The 12,273-nt window shown below is 37.5% G+C and overlaps 1 protein-coding gene across 2 annotated transcripts in view; it reads right to left on the bottom strand.

The window, feature by feature from the left end:
* The window catches only part of LOC122073067 (probable alkaline/neutral invertase B), an 18,669-nt gene that overhangs the window by 6,133 nt on the left and 263 nt on the right, over positions 1-12,273 (bottom strand). For both annotated transcript variants that reach the window (XM_042637573.1, XM_042637574.1), the window contains exons 2-3: positions 11,299-11,799; positions 10,164-10,595 (exon numbers count right to left, since the gene is read on the bottom strand). In XM_042637573.1, the coding sequence (XP_042493507.1) occupies positions 10,164-10,595; positions 11,299-11,715 (849 nt within the window). In that variant the 5' untranslated portion in view covers positions 11,716-11,799. The remainder of the gene's footprint in view (positions 1-10,163; positions 10,596-11,298; positions 11,800-12,273) is intronic.

Below are 12,273 nucleotides of genomic sequence, written 5' to 3'. Positions count from 1 at the left end.
TTAGAATTTTCTTTGTTTATCTGTATTCAACAATGACTTATGAGTCACTAATATATAATACTTTCATAGGCTCACGGTAGACGCATACACACAACTGTGAGCTAGGTTTTCTCTAATACTCTCTTCTATTCTCTCAATCTCTCTCCTTCTTCTCTTCTATTTTCTGCTTCATTCTTCCATACAGAGGTACTGTTCTGATCTGTTTTGGTATTGTTACATGGTATCGGAGCAGGTCTGATCAGTACTTGTAAACCATCCTTCTTTGTTTTGGGAGTTCCTTTAGGACTTCTATTCGTTTGGGTTGCAGCAACCTATGCTGCTTTGTTGCTATTAAACCCTTGTTGAAGGGACATGAAGAACTAGGGTATCGTGTGCTGATATATTGCTGCTGAATACAAGCACTGCTAGCTGAAATTTTATTGCCATGCTTCCTGGTTTTCTGACCCATTCAGATTAGGGAATCTGCGCAAGAAATTGCTTTGTGCATGGGTTTTGTTTTTATCTGCAATTGATGATTGACATAGCTGCTGCTGTCCTCTTCTCCTGGAGATGATATTGTAGAAAACCAAAAACCAAAGATCTTAACTAGTAACTTGAGAGAAGAGAGATGAGGAAGAAGAAGAGAGACGGCAAGAGAGAGGAGCAGCCAACGTGTTGTCTAGCAGTCTCCCTCCATCGTATATTTACTATATATAGATCCAAGTACAATCATAGGAAATAAAATCCTAGTCTAACTCTAATTTAGAAAACTAAAGATCTAATCTAACTAGGAAGGTAAACAATCTAATCTAACTTGGAAAGGTAATAAGATAATCATGTCACGATGGGGACACTCCCCCTATTGTGGACACATATTCCAACAGAGATATTTGCCTGAGAACTATCATATTGAAGTAAGGTTTTTCTTTTTCTTGGCCACAAGATCAGATTTCTGCAATTTCTTGACAAACCTTAATCTCCAAAGGGGTTTTTCAAGAAGTCATCTATCTTCATGTCATCAACTTATTGGTTTCTTCTGTGTGCTGAAGTTATATTTCTCTGATTGTAATTCTAAACCTTCTGTGGTCTATCAATATTCAAATCACACCTATCAAGTTGAATGGTGCCTCAAATTATCTACTCTTGGCACAAATTGTTAAGGTATATATCAATGCCAAATACTAATTGGATTATTTGTCTTCTTCACCACCTTCTACAAATGATGCATAGCATAAATAATGGAAACGTGAGAATGATGCATAGCTCGAACGATGGTGGAATAGCATGGAACCATTAATGGTTGATAATGTAATGTTTCACACTATTGCTAAAGGTTTCTGGGATGCTTGAGGGAGAGTTACTCGCAAGACAAGAATCTTCCACGAGTTTATGACTTGTATGAGGTCTTTTAAGAAAAATGGCAAATCAGTAGGTGAATATTATAGTGCCCTCAAGGGTATGTGGGAAGAATTAAATGTCTATCAACAAATGTCTAATGATCATGACGTGTTGAAATCTCAGTATGTTGAGTTCCAAGTTGCCAAGTTTCTCTCTAAACATCCTAACTTTCAGTAAACTCAATTGCTTACAGGAGAAAGGGTGTCTTCAATGAATGAAGCCTACTATTGCATTCAGCAGGTTATCTCGCCTTCCCTTGCCAAATATGAATCCTCTTCTTTGACCAAGGATATCTCTGCCTTTGTTGCTGGTAGAAGTGCTCATGGATGTGGCTCAAGTGTTCCTGGTCAGGGTTCAGGGAGACGGAGAGGACATGGCGCTGATGGTCAAGGAGGAGTTGCAAGCCCAATCACACTGTAGATAAGTGTTGGCCAAAGTACGGTAAACCTGAATGGGTACAACAGTCAGCCGATTCAGAAGTAACTGATGCATGTTCTGATGTGGTGTCTAATGACACAACTCTGCCTTTACAAGCTGGTTTACCAGGATTTGTCTTGATATGTCTATACCCAACTACTTAAACATCTTCAACAGCTTGAGGCATCCACTTCTTCATCCACTGCCACATTAGCCCACACGGGTATTATTTCACTTCTTGCCTCCTACCCTACCAGTTGGGTTATTAATTATCGTACATCAAATCATATAACCGACGTAGTTATCAAGGAGTCTCCTAGACATCCGAATGGTTTCTTGGGGTCTAAGTGACTGTTCCTTTAAAGCAAGGCGCCTTGAAATGGTACCGAACCAGGTTTGGCATTTATTTATGCTAAATATTGTTTAAGTAAATGATTTCATTCACTAAAGATACAACAACATCCAAAACCTTATCCCAACTTAATGGGGTCGGTTACATGGGTATTTCGAGCAAGGACGAGCGCAAGGATCCCTGCAAAAAGATTGACGGGTTATGGCTAATTATAATAAGTGCTAGCTATCAGCTTGACACACCACTACATATATCAGCCACAGGTTTATAACGACAGACTATAATAAGGTACCGGCTGTTTACCTGGCATACCATATAAATCGGTAAGCGTCCTACATGCATTACATCCACGACCAAGATAATCCATCACCCAACCTACTTTCATAAAAGGAGGAATGAGATAATGAATTCTTGATAGCCCCGCTAAGGACAAAAGTAAAAGCTCGAACACACAACTGTGCATTAAAAGCTAGATACACAACACACAACTCCGCATTAAAGACTAAAAATGCAGCCCACAACTTGAGCCAAAGGTATCTGTGAATGGCGGTTCAATGCACCTACATGAGGCTGTTCAACCAAGCGCGATGACCAAAGTGGCTTAAACCACCATTCATTCACTAAAGATATTATTCATAAATAAGCAAACACCCCCTATTTGAATCCAATAAAAATAGTTTAAAAATCAAATTCCAAAAGGATAAAAAGTCAACCTCCCGGTTCAAGAACAAAAACTAGATTTTTGGTTGTAAGGGCCATTTCCAAAATATAAAAATTCCATAAATCTTACCATGTCAAAATATTGTTAAAAACAAAAAATGCGGTAAAATAATCTTTTGCTCTGATGTCCATTTTTTTTCATTCAGGAGATTTTTAACATCATTCATGCACCTTAAAATAAATTTGACCAGAACATAACTTTGTCAGTGCAATACTGTTGAGCATTTTTTATATGCAAATTAATCCAATTATTAACATCATTTAATTCCCAGAACAGGGCTACTTTAGGTATTTTCTCTTGTTTTTAGAATTCAGGCCAAAAATGGATCAAGTGGAGTACAAGTGTCAAATTCAGCCCATGGAACCAAACTCTAGCCATTCTAGAAGATTCCCCCTTGGAAAAATCTGCAGAATAAATTCCAAGGATTTCCTATGAGGTGGACGATTTCTACAAGGAAGATTTAGGCTGAGTCAACCTTCTATTTTGGTTTTTAACCACATGTTGGGATGAATTTTTAGTAGTTTCATATTTATGATCTTCTATATTGGACAATATTCTAGAAGAATCCTATCATATCTTCTATTTTGGGATTAAGGGAAATATTATAAAGGGAATTGGATTATCAATTTTAGGTAGTTTCTATTATAGGTTTTGATTTTTGTTTGCTTCCTATTTTTCTTTCTTCTCATTCTTTAGGTAGCTGAACTGGAGCTCTCCTCTCTCTGAGAACACCAAGCTCCCTCTTCCCTCCCTTTCTTCTTTCACTTCATCAGTTTAGCTTTGAATAATTTATGTTTACAAGTTGTTTTTTTTTTTTTTTTAAGTTGTAATTTTACTTTAAGTTAATAGGAAGATTTAGAAATTTTCATTTTTTGTAATCTCTATACAAGTTATTGGAAGCAAGGAAGATTTGAAGATTATTTTACAAGCTAGATTTTTTTACTTCTCAAGCCCCTGTGTTTCTCCATTCAGGCGAGTTATTTATTTCTTTTATTTAATTTCCATTGCTATGTCTTTTATTTTTAGTTAAATCAGTATAATCAACTTTCTGGATGTTTGCACTTGGCCTAATTTGGAAGTGTGTTAATTAAGCACTCGGCCTCCCTGAGTTCAACCCGTAGCTACAGCTGACACTGTGCGCTTGCGGTTAGTATAATTAGTGTGGCTTACATTTGAGCCCAACAAACACGGTTTTAAGAAAATCTCGTATTTGTTGGAAACGTGGTTTTCTGTTCTACCTAATACAAAAAGTCACGTGTAAAAATAAAATAATTTTACTATTCAAACTTATTGGAGAACATGAGCATTTCTCTAAATGTTGATTTTGATGACTTGATGTGACATAATGTTGATTTTCTATGACTTAATGTAGCTTAATGTTGATTTTTTATGACTTCAAGTGGTTTAATGTTGATTTTTTATAATATAAGGTATATGTAGCATACTAAATAATGTTAGAAAATAGGAGAAATAAAAAAATAACAATTGGGCGCCTTGGTCGTCTAAGCGCTTAGGCACCCCTCCACCGCCTTGTTGCCTTGACAACTATGATGACTGGTAAGTCTACTATATTTTCTTCTTTCCATAAAACTAGTCATCCATCCCAGGTGATTCTTGTGAATGGTTCATCTACTCAGGTTTCTAGTCATGTTGTTGTTTCTCTCACCTCATCTTTGTCGTTCTCTTATGTTTTTCATGTACCACACTTTCCTTTGAATCATTTATCTGAAAGTCAAAGTACTAAGTCACTAAATTGCTCTCTCCTTTTATCATTCTTATTGTGCCCTTCTAAAATCTTCAAACATGAAAGAAGATTGGTGGAGGGTATGAATAGGGTGGCTTATATTATCTTGACAAAGATTTAGTTTCTAGTGTTGCATCAGCTGCTTCTGGTGGTGTTTCCCCTTTTAATTGGCATTATTAGTTAGGGAATTCGTCCCTCTCTATGTTTCAACACATGGTTCTTACGTGCAAGTCTGTCTCCCGTATTGAGTGTGAAGCTTGGGAGTTTGGAAAACATCATCAAACTTCCTTCCCTATGCGGGATGTTTTTAGGAATAAATCTTTATTTTCATTAGCACATTTTGATATTTGGATCCTTGCCGTGTCCAGAGTCTGCCTAGTTTTATGCATAACTTTTGTGGACGATCATTCACGCTTGGTTATATTTCCTTAGAAAGATCGTTCAGATTTTTTTCTTCTTGCATTTATATCTTTTTATAATGAAATAAAAACTCAGTTTGGTGCTTTCCTTAAAAAATTTCACTCAGATAATGCGTTAGAATATACTCGACGTTCAATTTCTTATTTTTTGCTTTGAGCATGGTATTTACATCAAACTAGTTGCTCTTATACTCCTCAACAGAATAGTGTTGCTGAATGAAAAAATACACGTGTTAGAGATTTCTCATTCTTTGATATGAATGTTCCTAAAAGTTTTTTCAAGATTGTTGGTTTGGCCGCTTGTTACTTGATTAATCGCATGCATTCCTCTTCTTAACAATAGAACTACTACAAGTATTGTTTTACCTCATTCTCCTTATTTTCTTCACCACACCTAGTATTTGGTTGCACTTGTTCTGCTCATGATTTACGACCAAACATGGATAAATTCTCTCAAACAGCTATTAAATGTGTTTTCTTGGATATTTGTGCACTCAAAAAGGGTTGTGATTTGGCAACTAGAATTTTTCAATCACCTCTTATTCCTACTGTAGTACCTTTTTAGATTCTCCACCTACTTCTTTGCCACCTCCACTGCAAGTTTACCAGCAACACTCTAAATCATCTCGACTTGTGGCTACATCTCCTTCTCTATTTCCCTCTGCTCTATCAGATTCCTTGGCTGGGGTTCCTGCATCTTCTTCTACACCTGTTGAATTGCCGGTTGCTTTACACAAAGGTACTTGTTCCCGCATCCAATGGCTTCTGGTTGCCTATCCTATTGATAACCTTGTTTACGTGTCACATCTCTCGTTCTCTTCATAGTTTTGCTTTGTCCTTATCTGCACAAATTTTACCAAACACCCATCATGAGCCACTATCTCATCCTGGGTGGAAAACGATTATGGATGCAGAAATAGATGCTCAAGTCTCTTGAAAGACATGGACTTGATTGATCTACCTCCAATTAAGGATTTAGTGCGATATTTTTAGGTGTATCCTATCAAGAATAGTTGTCAAGGCATTGCCTAGGCCTCCAACCCCCTCTAATGCCTTGGATCACCTAGATGTTGTGATAAATATGCTATCAAGTACAACCCAGATTGATCTGTTAAGCAGCTCAAGGCCTAATTGGTGGCAAAAGGATTTACTCAGACTCGTGGTGTGGATTATTTTGAGACTTTTTCGCTTGTTGCTTGGTTAAATTATGTTCAAGTACTTACTTTCTTTACTGTTAATCTTGATTGGTTGTTGTATCAACTCAAGGAGGAACCTCTTAGGTATGTTGCTCAGGTGAGAGTGCTGGTAATGTGTGCAAACTTCATAAAGCAATTTATGGTTTGAAGCAGTCTTCTAGAGCCTAGTTTGATAATTTAGCTCAATTGTTACTCGATGTGGACTTACCTAGTGTTATCGCCTTATCAGATCATTCAGTGTTTGTTTGTTGCCTTGATTCCATGGCGGTAGTGCTGGTTGTATTAATCACTCTTTTGGTATTATTTAATCATATTTACAACAACATTTTCAAATGAAAAATCTGGGTACTCTTAGAGTTTCTAGGGATTGAAGTTATGAGAAGTGGAAGCACTAGTTTTTCTCAATGGAAGTATGTACTCCATCCTTTGTTTGAACTAGGATGTTAGCATCCAAACTTATTAATATGCCAGTGGATCCACAACAGAAGTTTGGGGCACATGATGGTGAGGAACTTACAAATAAGAATTAGTACCACTTGTTTAACTTACTATGACTAGGCCAGATATTTCTTCTGCAATAGGAGTTATAAGCCAGTTTATAGAGCTGCACAAACAGGCTCATTAATAGGCAGCTTGTTGAGTTTTTTTATATCTTAAAAAGTGCTTCAGGAAAAGGTCTTGTATACAGACTTAATAGGAATGTTGATCCTATTGGATACTCTAATGCTGAATGAGTCGGTGTTGCAGGTGATAGGAGATCCACTACTGGCTATTGTACCTTTGTTGGTGGAAATCTTGTCACTTGGAGAAGTAAAAAAAAGACCACAGTGGCGAGGTCTAGTGCTAAGTTGAGTATAAAGCTATGGCTCATACTGTGACTAAGTTAATGTGGCTACCAAAACTATTGATATGTTTTGTGATAACTAGGCAACCATTTATATTGCAAGCAACCTTGCTTTTCTTGAGTACAGTAAGCACATAGAGGTTGACTGTCATTTCGTGAGAGATGTTATGATAAAGAAGTTTCTTGCTACACCATTTGTTGGTTCTGGGTGTCAGCGTGGTGATATGTAATGTAATACTGCAACTGAAAGAACAAAACAGTACCAAGACAAGATCTTTCCAAAAAGAATAAGTTCCATATTTAAGAGAACTCACAGATAACAAAATCAGATGGTGGAATGAATCTGAAACTCCAATCGAGTTCAGTATTTAGGAGGGGGAATGGTAACTGAAAGTAGGGGATTGATCTGTTGGTTAAATCAGCAAATTAAGGGGTAATCCTAGTATTATTAGGAAAAGGGAAAAACCGTAATTTCAGATGCTAAAACAGAAATCAGAATTAGGGTTTGAGTTCAGTCAATCGATTCTGTATATGGATCAGAAATCAATAACAAAATAGATCATTAAAAGATAGCTCAATAATGCATAAAGCAGTTACTAGGGGTAAGGGTAGAATAGGAAATCTCAAATAACTCAAGAACATTTTTATTTTTGGCCAACGAGGAACCCCTCAAACCTGCCCAATTTCAAAAGATTACCAAATTGAAATCGAGTTCCTGGATGGAATTGATTAACATGTGATTAAAGTATGGAATGATTCTAACGGTTGAATTTCCCTAATCAGACTTCATGCAAAAAAAAAGAAGCCTTGCATATGAATCTGAACTAGAACCAGAATCTGCAGAACTTTCAGAACTTGACTTACTTGTAATGGAAGAATAGAAGATGAGATATTCAGAAAATCCAGTATTTAGAACAGTAGGTTCAGAACATGAGCAATAGAACAATCGACCCAGGTTTCACACCGCAAGGTGTCGATTGAATCAGACACCAATCTATCTTGATCACACACAAGAGGTTTCATCAATGGAGAAGAGAACATGCAACAACAGCTTTATGGCTGATGTGAACTCCACTAACTTATTAACTAAGGACAAATTAAAGATGCAACTTAATTGAACCGACATTGGACCATGGCTCATTTAAACTAAACCAAAACAAAACATGAAAATAAAGTAAGTAAAACAGCATAAAGACTAGGTCACAAGTTGGCCTCTTTTGTTGGCCTTCTTCTTACAGATGGAGGTCTTCAGTTTTACATGAAATGTTCACTAAGGTGTTGTTTCGTCTTGCTTTCCTTGAAGGTTGTTCCAAGCTGGGTATGGGTATGCTTCAGCTTGAAGGGGAGTGTTAAAGTTGTAGTGGATGGTGTTGTTTAGTAACTGTGGTGGCAGTTGTTCATGGTGGTGTTTGTCATATACGATGTTGTTTAAATTTTTTGGTTAAGTAATCAACCATGGGGATCTTTTCTGTCTTTTCTCTGTTGACTCTTATGAGTCACTAATATATAATACTTTCCTAAGCTCATGGTGACACACACAAAACCATGAGCTAGGTTTTCACTAGTTTTCTCCTAAATTCTCTCAATCTCTCTCTCTTCTTCTCTTCTATTTTCTGATTCATTCTTTCATGCACAGGTAATGTTCTGATCCATTCTGGTATTGCTACAGTACAAAATCTTTACAAACAACAAGTATTGGAGCAAACAGTATTCAAGATCAAGCAATTTGGAGCAGATTGGAATTTGAATCCGTGCTTGTTTTGATCCTATAAGGCTTCTGCTGTGATCTCTCGCATACTGAGATGCTTTAGTTATCTTCAAGAAGCACATTCTTGCCTCTAAGATACCTCAAAGCATCTTTTGCAGCAGTGTCAGACTCACTTTCAACAAGTCGTGTCTTAGTATGGACTGAAATCACTAAAAACTGACAACACTAAAAATTTATGTTCAGCTAAACTCAACTAAGCCTTATCTCAACTAAATGGGATGAGTTACAGGGATCCTGTTCACCATTCAACTTTCTTACAACAATGACAAACTCAGGCCTATCCCAACTGAATGGGGTTTTGGTTACATGGATCCATGCAAAACAAAATAAGGAAAACTGAGGTCCAAACAAAATGAGAGAAATGAAAAAATAAGAAATCAAAGTAAAAGGAAAGAGGCACAGCCCAGCAACTCAGGAGAAACTCAGCCAAATGGGGTCGGCTACATGGATCCTTGCCCTCCAATAGATTCTATCCGAGGTCATACTTGGGACAAGACCTAGACTAATCCATGCATGTCTTTTCTCACCAGTTCTCCCATTTTCATTTTAGGCCTGCCCCTTGTACTGTTTGCTCCTATAGCCTGAATTGTATTACCCTACCTCTGATGGCCTTGGAGGGGAATGATGTGGGATTCGATCCTAGGTCTATGGTACCAAGATCCGTGTAGACCTTACCACCAGTCCAAGGCTGGAACCTCCAGTCAAGATCATAATTAGTATAAAGGAAAAAAGTGCAGAATTCCTATCTGCAACCCCAACTACAGCTGCACAATTAAGCTTCCCATGCTATAGAGAACAACCCAATTATGCAACAATGTCACGTGGCCACCACACGAAGACCATTCCCTTTTCTCAAGGGAAATCCTTTTGCAACAATTCAAGACTGTGATAGAAGATGCAAATGCATAGATCTTCATAAAATTTTCCAAGGACATAACAAAAAGGGATATCCTTACAAACCAGAACCAAATAGAGATGGTCTAAGTGTTAAGATATTGGGAAAAAAGTTCCCCTAACTGGATTATTTTATCCTACCATCAACAATTGAGTTTGAGAATGATAAAGAGTTGAAAACCTTGTTTTCTTGTCCAGATATTCTATTTTCCTTTTAATATTATTCAGCTCTACGGATTTTGTTCTAAACCACAAAGCACAGTAATAACATCAGAATCAACAGGCATCATATTTTAATCATGTATGACCAAATTGCTATTGATATGTGAGACAAGTAGCAGCTAATGACATAAGAACCAGGGGGAGATAAAAGAGGCAGCATCCACCCCAATGTGAGAGAGAGACAGAGAGAGAGAGCAGAATAAACTCACCATTCTACGGTCAACCATGCAACATCCATCGGCACAGAGCAAGGTCGGGAACGTATCAAATCCCTCAGAAAGACACAAACTCAGAATAAGGCGCATACCATTTTGGCATTCTGGCATATCAGCCAAGGAGGAGTCTCCTGTTGACTTTGTGTATGCACGGAGCAGTATAATCCACCAGAATCCGGAATCAACAGGAGCAACTCTTCCTATTGCACTCTCGCCAAAATCAGCGATTAAAGTTTCATAGTTCCGAACAGGATCATGAAGTACTTTAAAACTTGCCGGCATCACTCCTTCTCCAAGCTTAAAGCGATCAATTTTTTTCTCCCATGATTGGAGGCGTAAAGTTTTTAAAATGAAATTCCTGACTATTTGAGGTTCACCATTCATCAAAAAGGCCAGGGCACTTGGGAAAAAGTCTCTCACAAACACCTACCAAATTTTTATTTAAAGAAAAGTCAGAACAATGAATTGAAATCAACAAACTGCTCATCACAGAATCAGAAAAGGATCTGGTATGGGCAGAGAAAATTGATCAGTAAGATCATGAAGTACTCAAATGTATTAATTGCAAATGAAACGACCAAAGAAGGATAGAAGGGAAAAGTGAACGGGATAATATACATCACTTGCAACATCTAATAAGATGCAAAGGTGCAAAGCAGGCAAAATATCTTGGTTACTCTACAGGTTGCCCTGTCCATGATCCAACAGGACAACTCAATTCCAGCTCTCGAGCCAATTCTGAAGTTGTTGATTGACCATATGCTGTTTTTCAGAGCATGGAAACATCATTTGTTTACTGACATTACTTTGAGATGCAACAAGTCCTTCCGGGCATTGCATGAAATGGACAATCTGATTGAGACTGCCAGCAGACTTAGTGGCAAGATCAGTTGATAATCGATACAGTGGAATCGTTTTCAGATCACATTACTAAATTAAATTATGGATGGGGTATGAAACTGAAACTGAATAATAGGACATTTAGCTTATCCTTGCCATTACCTACTCAATTTTTTACCATTAAACAAAATTTTGAAACCCAGTATATGTTTGCCTTACAAAAGCATATAGCAGAATTCAAGACACTAAATGAAGCAGAGAGCATAAATAGGGGAGAAAGGAACTAAACCTGATCATAGTTAAGATCCTCATCAGAGGGGTCCAAGGCAGCAATAGTCCCTACTGGTTGGCCACGAAAGTAGACCAAAGAACGTCTCAAGGCCTCCCATGCTTCAGCAACCATGGGGTGAGGCTCGAAGCTATGTTGTTGTGAGTGAGGGGTGGTCAAGCCAGACCTTCTACCCGGAGAAAATACACTGTCAAAATGGTCCATTATCCGGGAGTAATTGTCGGCATTCCTGGGATACAGTCGAGGGGATAAACCAATAGATAATTCGCTGAGAGACCTCTCATCAAATGACCTCTGCCGCTCTATATTCAGAGTCCTGGGTTTCTCCGCTAGCTTTGAGAAATCGCATTCTTCAATCTCAGCTAAACTGCATCGTTGATCTTGATTCTTAACACTTCCATTCTGAGAGACATCCATTGAAATAGTTGAGAATCCCAAACTTCTCAACTATGTGGAAAGAAGACTGAACGTGATCTGATGGTGATTCCACCACTCGTAAATCTGCATTTGATCGCAGAGCAATTAAAACATGCAATCGCCATTAATTCAACAATTAGCTTAAGAAGAAGGAGATGTAAACTAGTCGTATTTGAAAAGTAGTATCTGCGCAGACTAACGAGGAATGCAAACTGTAGCAGCTCTAGCTCTGCAACAGAAAACAACTGAAAAAAAAACTACAACTCAATTCCCACTACGCCTACTCAAAACATCATCAAGTGTTAACATCAGAAGATAATGATTAAGTTTCTTTTACCTTAAAATTATAAAAATAAAAATGACGAAAATCACTAGAAACTAATCTACAGAAAATTTGGTGAATTATCCACATTATTAATCAAACAAAATACGTAAACCCACAGAACTGGCTGTGGCAAAACATAGTTCTTGATTGAATTAGAATTAAAACTAAAACTAAAGTATTAAACAGCGCCATTATAGACCTAATTTTTTTTTTTTTTTTTTGGGGGGGGGGGG

This window comes from Macadamia integrifolia, chromosome 3, assembly GCF_013358625.1.
Source record: "Macadamia integrifolia cultivar HAES 741 chromosome 3, SCU_Mint_v3, whole genome shotgun sequence".
Taxonomy (NCBI): Eukaryota; Viridiplantae; Streptophyta; class Magnoliopsida; order Proteales; family Proteaceae; genus Macadamia; species Macadamia integrifolia.
This window is presented reverse-complemented; position numbering and strand designations above follow the sequence as displayed.